This window comes from Solanum dulcamara, chromosome 4, assembly GCF_947179165.1.
Source record: "Solanum dulcamara chromosome 4, daSolDulc1.2, whole genome shotgun sequence".
Classification (NCBI taxonomy): domain Eukaryota; kingdom Viridiplantae; phylum Streptophyta; class Magnoliopsida; order Solanales; family Solanaceae; genus Solanum; species Solanum dulcamara.
In genome coordinates this window covers 7,789,778-7,806,140 of record NC_077240.1, presented here as the reverse complement: position 1 = coordinate 7,806,140, position 16,363 = coordinate 7,789,778, and the positions used below count along the sequence as shown (strand labels likewise).

Below are 16,363 nucleotides of genomic sequence, written 5' to 3'. Positions count from 1 at the left end.
GGACCACTTCATGTTGTTCTTCTGGTGAGAATATTTTCTTTCTTCAAATGTAATTTTCAAGTCTGTTATTCAATAATGCATCTCGACATCAAGATATGACACTTGTTAAACATCATAACCAGTGATAATTCTCATTTGTTTAAATTAAAAATAACAAATATATAAATACACGAATAAGCTAAGTTTTTTTTTTTAAACAATACGATTTAATTATATAGCTTTCATAAATTTATTTTTAATTTTATGAGATATTTATTTTTACATAATAATATTTATTTATATTCAACTTGTTTTCACTACTTTCATTATTAAAATATTTTTTTTTTAAAATAATTATTTTCCTAAAAATTGAAAAAGTCCCTAGTAAGAGTACATGAAGATTATAAAGATCTCCAGTAGCAGATTGCAAAAAAATTAGACAAGGCCTATTTCATACTTGTTGGATTCTGAAGTATGATTGATTCAGATACTTTTTCAGGTTAGGGTTCTTTCTTACTCTTCATCTATTGTTCATGCATTTCAATTCAAAGCTGATATATAAAAATCTCAATTTTAAAACTTTAATCTTTTGCAGCATTCTTTTGATTTGACTTCTCGAATTTGATGCTATAAATCTGAAAATCGAATTGATCACTGTTGTTGATCAGCGAAAATGAAATTAAAACTTCAATCTTTTGCAGCGATAATTTTTCTTTTTTTCTTTGTTAAGAGTACAACAACAACAACATAGCCGGTATAATCCGACATGTGGGGTCCAGAGAGAGAGTAGAGTGTACGTGTGAAACTTGTTAGACTTTTCAACCAGCTGATAGTGGGTAATTCATTCTTCTTGCGGACTAGATTCTAGTGGTGAATTGTACAACTTGTTAAGACTTTAAAACAGCTGATGTGCATATTTGACAATATAGCTTAGATTTAAGATAGACAAGACAGAGAAATGATGATAAATTTGAATCTTATTGAAATATGTATTTTTATCAGTGGCATTATTTAAATACTGTTTCTTGCTGTAAAGGAACTTAAGAGAAGAAAATCAGGATACTTAGAATATACTGACATCATATTTCCTTGTTCAATACAGGAGATATGTTGATTAATGGATCCGACAAAGGAGAAGGAGAATGTTGTAAACATCGCGAGGTACACCACTTGTTTTCCCTGCTATAGTGTGCGCTGTGAGGAGCTTTTCTTTGTTTATTGCTTCATTCTCTTTAAGAAATTGTACCTGGACACCGGTTTTAAAGCCTTTTGGTTTTGAATTGTCTGACTTGTTTATTTGATTTATATGATAAATGCAAAGGTTCTATCCATGATTTATCTTTTAATTTTGTTCATAAAAAAGTCTTGGGCCCATGAAAATGACTGCCTTATCTATTGCATTTCCATTGCCTATGAGAAGCTACTTACGCAATAATATTCAACATTGAAAATAAAATGTGATTTTGTATGTAGCACCAACATGGATCCTACTACAAATTCTCAACCGTATGGTGACATAGTTATGTGCAGTTTATCTCAAAAACGTAAAAAATAGTTACGTGCAGTTTATAGAACGCAGATACTCGGCTCTTTGCAGCTTTTGTATGTAGCACCAACATGGAACCTAATGTACTGCTGATGACTTTTTCCTTTCCCCCCTTTTCTCCAGGTCAAGGTTGACCCAGCGAAACTTCCATCTTTGACTTGGCAGCGCAAGTTAAACTGGGAGGATATTTCCCTGTCAGAATTCAATCTTAAGCTGAAAGAAATGGTTTCTATGGTATGTGAATAAACTCTGATTTTGGTTTCACTGTTCGCGCCAACCTTCATTTTACCAGATATAGTGGTTGAACATATTGAGAAATACTTTAGAATTTCAGGAGCTCTATACTTTTGTGAATTAAGTCAAAAAGCTTGTTTTCATGACGTTAGATCAATTAGGAGCCAACTGATAGCCATTTTAGCTTTTTGGGAGTTTTGCTGTTCTAATCCAGTAATCCTAGATTTGTTTAAGTCAATCCTACTCATGTCTCTATGAGGCTGATTAAACACCTGTCTATAGAAGTATTTGCGTGAACTGTAATTGAATTCCATGCATTAACTTAGAGCTAGTTAGACGTGTTATCAAATAACAAAATAGCTACATGAAAATGCATGCACCATGAACCTAAGTTGGTATTGTGATACCTGTGAAAATCTTGTCACTTTATACCTTAAACTCATTGTTGTTATCTTGTGGTACTTTTTGTTTCATGTAGGCTCCATTAGGTTTCCGTATATGGAGATGTCTACAAGAAGAAAAAACCACAGGAAAGGTGATTTCCTTTTGTTTCAAGTTTAAGTATCATCATCTTTCTAATTATCAGATGCACTTGTCACCTATATTTTTGTCTTGTAGGATGCTGTGTTTATCAATCCTTTCATAAAAAGGGTCTACTCATCATGCCAAGGAGTTCCTATTGGTGGTATAGGGTATGATACTAGATATTAAACAGTTTTTTCCAAGAGATGCAATTGCTGTAGTATCAGAATCTTTTGCTTAGTCAAAGAAAAAATTTGCTGCACCTACTGTTATTAACATTTTTGTCATATTTGCATGATGATCCATTCTCTCTGTACAAAATTATAATACATTTTCATGTTATCGATACACTTTATTCTGCCCTCATTAAGATGTTAATGAATTCATATCATATGATAGATCAGCACGAATTTGTTTTTTCGATTCACCATATAAAGGGGTTAATTATCCTACGTGGCTGCGTACTGTTTGATCAAGAAGATATGTGATCTATTGCTAATGTGTTAAAGCCAGTTCAACTGAATTATTTGGTATCTAATATCTAAAAGGAAAAAACTTTCAGTGCAGGAAGCATAGGAAGAAGTTTCAAAGGTGAATTTTTGCGCTGGCAAATATTTCCTAGGATATGTGAAGATAAACCGGTTCTGGCAAACCAATTTTCTGTAAGTTCTATGAAGGATGACTATATAACTGTCAAGTGCTTTGCATTTCACAAGTGTATGCTTTTCCTTTAATACTTCAGATGAGCAACTTTTTAACAAGAAAAGATTTCACAAAGGAGTTCAAATGAGCAGGTCACACTCAACTTTGATTTATGTGATCTTGTTGGGATAAACTACATTCCCCCCCTGGACTTGTCTGATTTTTCCAGAAGAACACTTAACTTTGTAGGGGACCTATTATCCCCTTATCCTTGTAAGAAGTGAATCATTGACCCCTTTATATAGCAAAGACCACTATAAGATAGGTGTGTGTCTAACACGCGGTGCCGCATGTCAAAAAAATTATTTTATTACTTCAGCTTACCCCCCATTCCTCTACTCCTTCAACGTTCTCCCCTTCCCCCTCAAATGCCCCCACTCAAACTATCACCGTTGTTCTAGTCTTACTTGCTCACACCACAATCTTGTCCATTATTCAAGATTCGTTTGAATAATGCACCAAAAGAAATACTCCTCTCGCATGCTTTCAGAAAAGCATGCCTACTTAAATGGACCAAATGTATCTGCGTCGGCTACCTATAGAAGGTAACATTCCGCTGTTAATGACTCTTTTTCTTGAGAAATTATTTTGCTTTCGTCCAGAGGAGTAGATTAGTTCAGATGGTTCAAAACAATTCTAGCTATAGAAAGATCTCGAGAGAGCATTGGATGCTGAAATTAGTTATATTCAATTGATTTTTTGAAATTAGATATTTTTTAATTTCCTGTAAATTGTGCGGCTCATTTCAAACGCTTCTTGCTTTCGACTTCAAGCCCCATTGACTTTATCATTTTTTGGCACTTTCGCTTCTAAATATACTCGGATATACTCTTATCTTGCTCTACTTACTAGTATCCAATGTACATACATGCAGAAGTAAACTTTGAAAAATCATGCAAAAAAATTAGTTTACCAACGAGTTAAGCAGTTCTATGCATGAGTACAGTTCCTTGGATGACAAAGAAGGTCTAGCAAATATGAAATTCAAAGCTCCACTTTTTGATGGAAAGAGAAAAGATGAATTTCTCACACATAAAATGGTCTATGTTTGTTCAAAGGATTTCCTCTGTGAATATAACATTTTTTACTCAACACATCAAGATTCTAAAAGTTCTTAAAACTGAAAAGCATCTGCAGTAATGCTGTATGAATTTTGACAGTCATTAAGAGCCTGCGTGTGCTGTAAAGAGGAATAGCAGGATTAAATCTGATCAATGTTAACAAAGCATAGGAGAAGAGACAGAGAGCAAAGATAGAAGCAGGAAAAAATTATTTGCTGTTATTTTTTTTCAGCACGTGACCTCATTTGAGTATGGATTTCTATTGCAGATATTTGTCACACGTCCAAATGGTGAAAAATATTCTACTGTGTTATGCCCGAGAACTCCAAAGTAAGGAGCTATTCTTTTCTTTGGTTATAAATGTTTTTAATTTCTCACTGTTGTCTTGCCTTCTTACAATCTATGTTGTTCAGATTCTTCAAAAATGTTGAAGGGTGCATGTCGGATCCTCCAAGATTAGTGCATTTTTGGAGAGTCCGAGCAACATAGCTCACAATATTATATATTATAGAAGAGATTCAGTGGTAAGGTCATTAATATTTTGTGAGTAAACAGTGATTCTTCAGCTTCCGGAATAGGATCTTGGGACTGGAATTTGGGTGGCCAAAATTCTACGTATCATGGTCTTTATCCGAGAGCGTGGACTGTATACGATGGTAATTTTATGTTTGACCAATATATTCATTAGTTTGATGTGCTTCATAAGGGGTTGTCTTATATTTTCAATTTTTATCAAGGGGAACCTGATCCAGCACTCAGGATTGTATGCCGTCAGATCTCTCCTTTTATCCCCCACAACTACAAAGAGAGCAGCTTACCTACATCAGTCTTTACTTTCACGGTTGGAAATATTCAAATATCTTTTTAGCCCTCCATTTGTTTCTAGTGGAGATGCATTTTGTAGCATTAACCTTTGCGGGTTGAATTTGATTTTGTTCAGCTGCATAACTTGGGAAAGACGTCTGCAGATGTCACTTTGCTTTTCACCTGGGCAGTAAGTTTTCTCACGTGACTTTGATTTACTCAGTATTTCAGAATTCAGATTATGAATGCTGCTAATCCATCTTTCAGAATTCTTGTATTATATACTCGTTCTTAAGAATGGGAAGATAGTGAGTAGAACATTTGTTTTCTTCTTTCTTTTTTGTGTTCCCAGAATTCTGCTGGTGGAGATTCTGGAATTTCAGGCCATCATTTCAATTCAAAGTTTAGGTCAGATCACTTTTAGTAATATGTTATTGTACTTCTTTTTTTGGTTCACCAATAGATATTGTCTGCTTTTCTGAAGCTGAAACTTTACATTGTTTGCTACTTCATGAATTTATTACATTGCTAGTCAGTTTTGCCATGTCCTAAAGTAAATGTGCGCTTTCTTTTATGAGATCTCTCCTGAAAGTGAAACCTTTGCCTAATAATTCATGTTCAAGTAGTTAGATGGACTTACTGTTACATTTCTCAGTATGGCTTCATCCTTTTTTCGTTCGTGAAAAGTCAAAAAGTAGCTTGTGGCCCCGACATGCTCCCTATTAAAACAAAAGGTAGACATTCTGAAGTCTACCCTGAAAGATCCTGCCAAATCCTATAGGATAATACGATTTGGGACACCGTACACAGGACACACTTCACTCATCAATCTGGAATCTAGCTTTAAAGACACTTCACTTGCAACTTTAAGCTTTCTTCTTAAATGTGTGCACATTAATGTAACACAAAAATAATAGGAACCAGAAAAGTGACTGTTTTCTTGGGAATATTTGACTTGGTAATTTAAAGGAAATGTTTAACCTTTTCTCTGAAATCTTCTTTTATTTGTTGTCAATAACAATAACTTGTTCTTTAATGATGGATTTTAGAACAGAAGATGGAGTCCAAGGCATACTCTTACACCACATGTAAGTTTCATCTTCTTGTTAAAGAAAAAAATGAAAGGAAAAAAAAACAAAAATGAAAAAGAAAATGAGAGACTTGGTTTCGAGTTTTTTCACAGTTGAACAATAAAATTAGAGTTTTCTAGAAAATCTGTATCATCATACTCCGTGAATGCAGGACTTCCAAAGAACTGCCTTCTGTAACTTTTGCAATTGCAGCAGAGGAAAATGATGCAGTTCATGTCTCTGAGTGCCCTTTCTTTGTGATATCTGGAAACTCCCAGGGAATTACAGCAAAAGACATGTGGAATGAAGTAAAAAAGGTGTTTGCAATTGCTTAAAAATGGACTAGCTTTGTTTATGATTTTCAGATTCGTTTTCACGGAGGTGCCAGATCTGGACCTTTTCTACCAGCATATTACACATGCATTGCCCACTAAATGAGCTACTCTCTCTGTTTCTATTTGATTGTCATGTTTTGACTTGGCACAGAGTTTAAAAAGTAAACGAGACTTTTGAATTTTGTGGTCTTAAATTAAAGATACGTAGAATGTACCATAATGTCCATGTCATGTGAAAAGTTAAAATTAAAGAGTTTTCAAAAAAGGAAAGATTTTTTTTTTTTGAAACGGACTAAAAGGCAAAGTAGGAAAAACAAATTGAAATGGAGAGAGTATTATTTTTATAATGTTTATTTTCTATCCTTAGCTAATGTCTTTCGTGATTTAAGATACTATTTTTCTTTAAAATATCTTTTGATCATTTGATGGGACTCTTGATTTCCTACCCCTAAGTTGTGAGAAATTGTTGAGTTTTTATGATGTCGTAACATTGTTGATATCTCAGAATTTTGACTACTGAATTTCCCTGAAAGAAGATTTTGATTTGATTTTTTATTAAAGGTATACTTCTTTCTTCACCACTTCCAAATCTGATAGAAGAGAGAGAGAGAGAGAGAGAGAGAGAGAGAGAGAGAGAGGATCATAGATTCTACTCCCTAAGCAAAGACGGTAGAAAAAAACTAAAAAGGGCAAGAAATCCTGTGTGTTGCCAATCCACCCGACACCTCCAAAGGGCTTCATTGATTACCATATCTCAATTTATTCAGCTACTGCCTCTCTACCTCTACGAGGTAGTGGTAAGGTCTGCGTACACTCTACCCTCCCTAGACCCCACTTTGTGGGATTTCACTGGGTATGTTGTTGTTGTTGACGAGTGCCAAAAATAGAAAGGAAGTGTGTAATTAGTGTAGAAGGTCCAAACCCTATTTTAATTGCAGATTAAAATTTATTCTTGGTGCTTGCAAAAGCAGCTTAACAATTCCATTCTCTGCATCATACTCTTTGAAATTGTGTATACTTGCCTCTGTGTGGCTCTTTGATATTTTGTCTCCATCAAGATATCTTCCTGGAGGACCTGTGTAAATTTAGGTGGGATTTCATTGGGTATGTTGTTTTTTTTGGAGTTGAACACCGGAAAATACATTGGCCATAAAATTCCGGAATTCAACTTCAAGTTGAATTTCTGAATTTTCAGAAATTTGAAAAACACAAAAAAGTTTTTCTCATTTTTTTGATAAAGAAAAATCATTTTTTTCACTCCATAAGTCCATATTACTCACAAAAATTGAAAAAGAACTCCAATTTGTATTTATGGCCAGACACAACTCCAATTTTCAAATTTCATTTTTCACTTTGGAAACAAAATTTACTTTTTTCAATTTTTACAATGAAATATGGCCAAACGGTAACTTAAACTTGCTTCTGGTGTTAGAAGTTTCCGCTGCTGCTGGATGACTAGTTGCCTACTCTATGCACCTAAAGCAGTTTTTCACATCATTATTACTAAGGCTTCTGAAGAACTCCTGAGAACATCTATCAGCTGTTCTAAATAATTTATAGAATATAGACTCAGCAAGCAATGAATTCCTCATGGTATTAATTTGAATTTCTTTTCGGTTATATTACTTCTTATATCCACTTTGAAGGGGAAGTATACATGATTCGAATCCATTCTATATTGAAATATTAATAAAAATGTGTTTCTCATTTGATTTTCCTTGTCTTTATTTTAATGTCATTCTTTTGTAGGTTATCTTACTTTCAGTATACTGATTGTATACAAGCGATATCATTAATAAAATTAATTAGAACTTATCAAAATAAAAATAAAAACATTCTTGACAGACTTTGACCTGTTTCTGCTCTGATAGCATGGATCCTTTGACCACCTTCAATCTGAGGAAAAGTCAATGTCTTCTGAACCGGGATCACTTGTTGGGGCGGCGGTTGCAGCTTCACTAACTATTCCAGCAGATGATGTACGAAGTGCGACATTCTCATTGGCATGGGCCTGCCCTGAAATTAATTTTGCAGGTGGTAGAACTTATCACAGGCAAGTTGTTATAACATTCTCGACCTTATTTGTACACATGAAATAGCATGTTGATTAATGTTGCTCTATGAACAGGCGCTACACAAAGTTTTATGGTACTATGGGTCATGCTGCTGCAAAAATTGCACATGATGCTATCCAAGGTAAAGCTTGTGCTCCTAACATTTTGAACATGGATTCTCTGATATACAGGGTTCCATTTAATATTTTTCCTTGTCTTCTTCTACTGATGCAATTACCTAAGATCCTCAAGAGTGTACATATCCAAAAATCATTGTTTTAAAATTTTATTTTCTTGATGGGAGTCAGAGCATACTCAATGGGAGTCACAAATAGAAGAATGGCAAAAACCTATTATTGAAGACAAGAGGCTTCCCGAATGGTGAGCTTTCATTTTCTTGTGTGCACCATGCATTACCAACAACAACATACCCAGTGAAGTCCCACAAGTGGGGTACACCATGAAGATGATTATAGAACAATATTGAGAGTAAAAATACAACTCTTTATGTTTTCTCTTCTCAGTTAACTCATGCACATAAGTGGTTCTTATATAGCCCTACGACTATCTATTGTATTATAGTATTAGGATTCTACATTCTAATTATAAACTATCAAACTAATCTATTGTGAAACTCCAAGTTTGCTCCAGAGTCCATCTAAAGATTGTTGTCTGATGGTTCATTGATTGTTAATGTAGAGAGTCTTTTGTGGAGTTTCATGTTGAGAGTGGTAGGAGTAATCCCACCTATAAAAGCAAGAGATAGCAGTGTGGTTGTTTCTTCCACAAATTCTGTATGGGTTTGCATGTCCTCTTCCATGGGAAGAGTTGCCTCTACCTCTACCAAACGAACCTTGTGTTTTATGGGCTTGAAAATCCATGGCATCCTTCTCGCTATCTTCATCTCGCATATCGTACCCTCTCAGTGCATTAACAAACTGAGTGAAGGTTGGATATGGAGTTTTGCCCAACATAACATACCTCAAGGTCTTGTATTATTTCCAAGACCTTGAGCAAATTTTATAACCTTGCTATCTTCGTCTAATGGGTTGCATGTAGCGGTGAAACTATCACAAATTCCTTTGAATTCCTTTGTGTATTTATCTACAGATTTTAATCTCATCTTGATACTTTGAATTTGTTGCTTCAATTGAAATTCCTTATCCTTAGTAGCTTGTAAATAATTATCCTCAAGACTCCCAAATTTGTTTGGTTGAACTGCAGCCAATAATTAAAAACATTGACTCTTCATTCATGGTTCCAATTAGTCAATTTCTCACCAAGACGTCTTTTTCTTCCCATTCTGTAAACTTAGGGTTGATGTTTTCTTCATCGCCCTTTTTATTTACCACAACCTTAGATGGCTGTTCCTTCACAATAATCACCAATCGTCAGGGTCTGCATCAACTAGCTTATCTGGGTTCTCCAAACTGGACAGTTTGAGTATGGGACATATAATTATGAATTGATGGAGAGATCCGGGTCAAAGGGAGAGTGGAGGAATATGAATTGGCCATTAAAGAACGTGGAATAGGGTTCAGAATACAGAATAACTTAGGTTAGAACCAAAGCTCTGATACCATGAAGAAGATAAAAGAACAATATTGTGTGTAAAAATACAACTCTTTATGTTTTCTCTTCTCAGTTAACTCATGCACATTGGTGGTCCTCATATAGCCCTCTGAGTACCTATTGTACTATAGTATTAGGATTTTGCATTCTAATCATAGATTATATCAAACTAATTTATTGTAAATATATTAACGTTAGGATTCTACATCATAATCCTAAACTATGTTGCTTTCTATGTATTACCATATTTGAGAGTTTTTTTGTGGATTTTTGCAGGTACCCAATAACTCTCTTCAATGAGCTCTATTATTTAAATGCAGGAGGGACAATTTGGACAGGTATGTTTTGATTTCATGTGCTTTAACCGTGCTTTAATAAGCTAAGTGTAGCTGATTCATGATCCTTTTTTTTTATTTTATTTTATTTTTAGATGGTTTGCCACCAGTTCAAAGTGTATCAACAATTGGGAAAAGATTTTCCATAGATAAATCTAGTTCGGATGTTAAGAAAAATGCTCATCTAACCCATTCTGATGGCACTGCTGTTAGCATTCTTGAAAGGATGGGCTCGGTGTTTGAGGAACTTCAAACTCCTGTCTCAGTAAATGCTGCTGTCGGAACAAATCTTCTTCAGAAGGGAGAGGAAAATGTTGGCCAGTTCCTCTACCTTGAAGGAATTGAATATCATCTGTGTAACACATATGATGTTCATTTTTATGCATCGTTTGCTTTGGCCATGCTATTCCCAAAACTTGAACTTAGCATACAACGAGACTTTGCAGCTGCTGTGATGATGCATGATCCTAGTAAGAGAAGGCTCTTGGATGATGGAATGTCAGCGACAAGGAATGTTCTTGGCGCTCTTCCTCATGATATTGGAATGGATGATCCATGGTTTGAAGTAAATTACTATTGCCTGTATAACACAGATAGGTGGAAAGATTTGAACCCAAAATTCGTTCTTCAAGTTTACAGGGATTTTGTTGCGACAGGTGACAAAAAGTTTGCCGAAGCTGTTTGGCCATCTGTGTATATGGCAATAGCTTTCATGGACCAATTTGATAAGGATGGGGATGGGATGATAGAAAATGAAGGATTTCCTGATCAGACATATGATGTATGGTCTGTCTCTGGTGTGAGTGCTTACTGTGGTGGCCTATGGGTGGCAGCTTTGCAGGCTGCATCAGCCCTAGCTCGAGAAGTAGGTGACAAGGGTTCTGAAGACTACTTTTGGTTTAAGTTTCAAAAGGCAAAGGAAGTTTATCAAAAATTGTGGAATGGTTCTTACTTTAACTATGACAATAGTGGCAGTGCCGTAAGCTCATCCATTCAAGCTGATCAATTGGCTGGCCAATGGTATGCATCAAAGTGCTTCTATATATATCAAGACCGAAGGATGAATATTGGAAACATAAATACCCTTATTTTACTTCAGTTTCTTACTATCAGCTTCCAGTCCTTGTATTTTAGGTTGAAAATTATAATTATACAATATACAGACACAAAGATAAACATATATTTCTATTTATGAGTATATGGCAAAATGGCAAGGTAAATTTATTTCAGTTTCTTTATCTTGGTTGGCAAACCGAGATAGCCTTGTGGATCAGATCACATCTATTAGCCTGCTTGTCCCAAGATAGCTGGAGCCTTTTGAAACATTTGTTTTTATGTCGTTGCATTTCTCAAATCATGATTCTTCTGCACCCTTCTTCTCGTATCTACGGTGCATGCCTATGCAATCTCCTAGGTGCATTCCACACTGAACATCTGCTTATATCAATATAGGTAATGCAGTTGATTATGTTAATGCTACCTCTTCTTCTTTCATGATCGCCATTTTCTTTATTTGTAGGTATGCTCGAGCATGTGGTCTTCTACCAATTGTTGATGAAGAAAAAGCTAAAACTGCACTTGAGACAGTGTTCAATTTCAATGTCATGAAGGTCAAGGATGGGAGGCGAGGAGCAGTGAATGGGATGCGGCCCAATGGAGAACCAGATTTATCTAGTTTGCAGTCGAGGGAAATATGGTCTGGAGTTACATATGCTGTAGCTGCAGCCATGATTCATGAAGACATGGCGGATACAGGATTTAAAACTGCAGCTGGAGTCTATGAAACCGTTTGGTCTGAAGATGGCTTTGGGTAAGTGAAGTTTCTGTTCTTTCCTGCATTTGTTTGAGGTAACTTCATGTTTTGTGATTTTGTTCATTGGACTACGAGAATTCGAGCAAAAACCCTGGCTAGTGGTATAGGCCATAGGGTATTTGTTGTCAATTGTCGTGTTTATTTGAGGCTGTTAGATCATATGATTGTCCCTAGAGGGTATTTTAATCTCCTGGGATACTCCACCCATTGCCTTAAGGTTTTGGATTAGAGTTCAGATTCTTTCACATGGTATCAGAGCGAAAATTTGGTAGGCCCACTTTCACTGTTGTTTCCTCTCTATATTTTGTTTGCTACGGTTGTCTCTCAATTAAACCTATGCTCAATTTCTCTCGTAGGCCAAGTTGAATGTCTTTTGTTACGAGGCAAATTGTGAAATCATTAGTTTGGGAATTGACCATGATAACTTCATTTTAAGTTGTGAAATAGCAGTAGGAATTGTACTTCTAATCATTTGGTTACTGAAATAAGAACTCTTTAAAATTCTTCCTCTCCAATTGATTGATGATATAGATCTCCAGTAGCTTTTGTTCAGTAGCAATTCTTCTTAGAAGGCTCCAACTCTACAACAACAAGCCCAGTGTGATCCCACAATTGGGGTATACGCAAACCTTATCCCCTTACCTTGTGTGAGGTAGAGAAGCTGTCTCCGATGGACCCTCGGCTCAAGAAGGCTTCAACTATATCATTGTAAATTTTGGAATAACATTGACATCAGTATTTGGCAACTCTCGGAGGTTGTGAGATTTTTCCCTATTCCTTGCTTGCTAAATCTGTTCTTCCTCATTCGCAGCTATGCTTTTCAGACCCCAGAAGGTTGGACCACTGAAGGCCGATACAGAGCTCTGGGTTACATGCGTCCTTTGGCAATCTGGGCAATGCAATGGGCATTAGACCCACCTAAGATTCCCAAGCAAGAGGTGAAGCCAAAATTGGAGGCAGATTCATTGTTTAGGCAACATGCTGGTTTTCAAGCGGTAGCTCGTCTTCTAAAGCTGCCCAAAGAGAAAGATGCTAGAAGTGTTTTTCAGGTCCTTTTCGATTACACCTGTAAAAGAATGACAAGCTAATAGAGGCGTTCTGAAAGAACCTGCATTCTCATATACCAGAACAAATATTCTTGATCAATTCTTTGAGCACATATTATTGTTATTCTTCTGAATAAGGGGTGGAAAAAATCAAGTTAGAAATGTTGCATCTGTTTGTACTAGACAGAATTCATGTCGAAAGGCAGTTGACAATTTGTGTGTTTCATAGAAAATGATTCATATATTTTTACATACTTCTCACTTTTCTCAGTTTTGTATCCATGTAGATAGTAATTTCTAAAATATGTTCACAAAATTAACTAACACTGCTCGTCTATCCATTGAAGATTTTTTTACAAGGTAAGGATAAGTCCTGTGTTCACGCCAGGGGCGGACCCAGCATGTATCCAGGGGGTTCATCTGAACCCCCTTTCGGCGAAAAATTATACTATTTATACATGATTAAAATATTTTTTTATGTATAAATAATAGATGTTGAAACCCCTTCGACTAGTTCGTGTGTCTACCTTTTTAGAATTTGAACCCCCTTATTAAAAATTCAGATTCCGCCACTGGTTCACGCTATAACCAATTCTGGGAAAAATAACAAAACTAAAGATGGGGTAAAGAATCCCTAGTTGTTAACAAGTAATTTGATCACAACTTATATCTTAGTGGTTGAGAGTCTCTTTTATTCATTACTCCAAATGATACACATATAATAACTGATTTTCTTTTTTCACATCAATAGGGATCTAGATTTAGTGCTAAATTCCGACTTCTTGACCATTGTTTGCTTTTTGGGAGATAAATATTGTAATAATATTATCTTTGGTTTATATTATATAATATATGTCTTTAAAAATTTTCGCACACTCTTAAAGAAAAACATTTAATAACATTAATCGTAAGACACGTCTCATTTAATTGACATTCTGTAAGTACTAAGGGTGAATAATTTTTTTTTAAAAAGCTAATAAATGGTTCTTGCTTTTCTAAAACAAATTCAGTTAGCCAAATACATCTGTAATAATTTATTACTGTATGTTTAGACACATTTAATCAAGTTTAAAGGTGACATAAGGAACATCCCCTAAAGAAAGTTCCCCTTTATGAGTCAAAACAAAATGCAAAGAACATGAAATTAGTTTAATTTAATGTGACAGTTACTGTCCGTTTATTTCCAATCCAATAGAACCACATAAGTTCCAAAATTCTTGGATCACCAGACACCCCTTTATAAGTTGGATTTTTTCATCCAAAACTCATACTCCCTCATTCTTTTTTGTTTCATCAACACTGCAAAAAAAAAAATTAACTAAAAATCAATCTTCCTATTTTGAATAGAGCGGTTTTCCATCCCATGGGAAACCGCTCTTTCAATATTATCTCTGTTGAATTTTCTGTGAATATACAAGGACTTTTGCTATCAAGATTCCTACTTTTTGATTTTTTAAAAATTGTTTGAGACTTCCTTAGTTTTTTTTTTATGATATACTTGTGCATTATGCAGTTTAAATCAAATTTTGAAAAAGTTGAGATCTTTAGTCCAGATTGTGAATTTGGTTTTGCCACCAAAATCAAGATTGATCATTTGATCTTGAGTGCAAACTATAAAGTGAGGAAAAAGATATGGCTGAATTTTCCAAATGTTCATGTCCTCAGCCTACTAAGTGGTTGAAAGGAAAAATGATTGGATCAGGATCATTTGGGAGTATTTATTTGGCCATGGACAAGGCGACCGGAGGACTTTTCGTGTTAAAATCTACAGACTCAGAGGCAGGATTTAAGTGTCTTGAGAATGAAGTTGAAATTTTTGAGAATTTGGATTCACCCTATATTGTCAAATTCATTGGTAAAGATTTGTCTTTTGAGGCAAATGGTAAAAGAAAGTTGAATCTTTTTCTAGAATATATGACAGGAGGAAGTTTAGCTGATGTAACAGAGAAATTTGGAGGGTCATTAGATGAAGAAGTAATTTGTTTGTATACAAAAGGAATTCTTAAAGGTCTAAAATATCTTCATGAAAATGGGATTGTGCATTGTGATTTAAAGTGCAAGAATATATTGTTAGGTACTAGTGGAGAAATCAAATTGGCAGATTTTGGATGTGCAAAAAGAATAAAAGACAATAAGGTAAAGGGATGTACAAAATCTTTATCAAAGTCTATTGGTGGCACTCCTTTATGGATGGCACCAGAGATTTTGAGAAATGAAGAGTTAGATTTTGCTGCTGATATATGGTCTTTAGGTTGCACAATTATCGAAATGGCGATGGGGAAAACACCATGGGGAGGCGATATATGTACAAATCCTCTGGCTGCAGTATTGAAAATTGCTTGTAGTAATGAAATGCCACAATTTCCATCACATTTTTCTAATGTTGGCTTGGATTTCTTGGCTAAATGTTTGGAGAGGGACAGTAAAAAAAGGTGGAAAGTTGAACAATTGCTTGATCATCCATTTGTCTCAAAGAGTACAGAAAAAATCAAGAATTTAGAAGTTGCTAGTACACCTGCTAGTGTTTTAAATGGTGGAATTTTCTCTGGGATGGAATTCTCAGATGATCAATCATCAAGTGATGAAGATGAATCAATGAGTAGAAATGCATTATCAACGAGACGCGATCGCGAGTTTTGGATCTCAATAAGAGGAGGCAAAATGGATTTGGAATCATCAGAAAGTTGGATCAATGTGAGGAACTAGTTAGAAAAAATTCAATAAAATCAACAAGTTTTTATGTGTTTTTTTTCCTTTGAGGAAGTTGTAAATAAACTAGGTGAATTTTGTATTGCATGTGTATGAAATTGTGAGCTGCCTTAATTGGTTTATTTTTAGAATATGTTAGGACTATTATTTCTTTGTAGTATATGAGGATGCAAATGTTGAAGCTACTTTGAATGCTCTGGTTGCTGCTGGTTTTGGTGCAGCAGGGCAAGGTGAGAATGGCCTCTGTGGCATACAAGATGAGAAAAGCGAGATTGAGATGATTTGAGCATTGCAGAGGAGGTGTGTCGATGCCCCGGTTAGGAGGTGCGAGTGGTTGGATTTGGAGGCTATGCGGAGGAGTAGGGGTAGACCGAAAAAGTATTGCAGAGAGGTGATTAGACAGGATATGGCGCAACTTCGTATCACGAGGACATGACCTTAGATAGAAAGGAGTGGAATTCGCGTATTGGGGTAGAAGGCTAGTAAGGATAAAAAGCTAGCAGGGGTAGAATGTTGTATTACTCTGTGACGGTTTAGGGTTGGTCTTAGGTCTAAGCGTGCCAGTTTAGTTGTGTTGTTAC

The 16,363-nt window shown here is 35.4% G+C and overlaps 2 protein-coding genes across 6 annotated transcripts; both read left to right on the top strand.

Moving 5' to 3' along the window:
• The first annotated feature begins 318 nt into the window (after positions 1-318).
• LOC129885923 (uncharacterized) lies at positions 319-13,327 on the top strand. 5 transcript variants are annotated; one of them, XM_055960406.1, is made up of 20 exons: positions 332-478; positions 1,082-1,140; positions 1,649-1,759; positions 2,238-2,294; positions 2,378-2,451; positions 2,844-2,943; positions 4,313-4,374; positions 4,600-4,700; positions 4,782-4,885; positions 4,985-5,038; positions 5,201-5,256; positions 5,898-5,936; positions 6,091-6,235; positions 8,125-8,306; positions 8,382-8,449; positions 8,616-8,688; positions 10,156-10,217; positions 10,310-11,234; positions 11,734-12,024; positions 12,839-13,327. In XM_055960406.1, exons 1-20 carry the CDS (start codon positions 454-456, stop codon positions 13,113-13,115), a joined length of 2,865 nt encoding a protein of 954 aa, XP_055816381.1. In that variant the 5' UTR covers positions 332-453; the 3' UTR covers positions 13,116-13,327. The 5 variants fall into 5 exon arrangements, 4 of the variants coding, with proteins under 4 accessions (XP_055816381.1, XP_055816384.1, XP_055816382.1 ...); XM_055960409.1 differs by lacking the exon at positions 332-478 and adding an exon at positions 775-815; XR_008766157.1 differs by lacking the exon at positions 12,839-13,327 and having other exon boundaries at positions 319-478; positions 10,310-11,666; positions 11,734-11,844.
• Positions 13,328-14,705: 1,378 nt separating this feature from the next.
• Positions 14,706-15,779, top strand: LOC129884615 (mitogen-activated protein kinase kinase kinase 18-like). Its single transcript, XM_055958897.1, has one exon. The coding sequence runs from the start codon at positions 14,706-14,708 to the stop codon at positions 15,777-15,779; it is 1,074 nt and encodes a 357-aa protein (XP_055814872.1).
• The last annotated feature ends 584 nt before the right edge of the window (positions 15,780-16,363 follow it).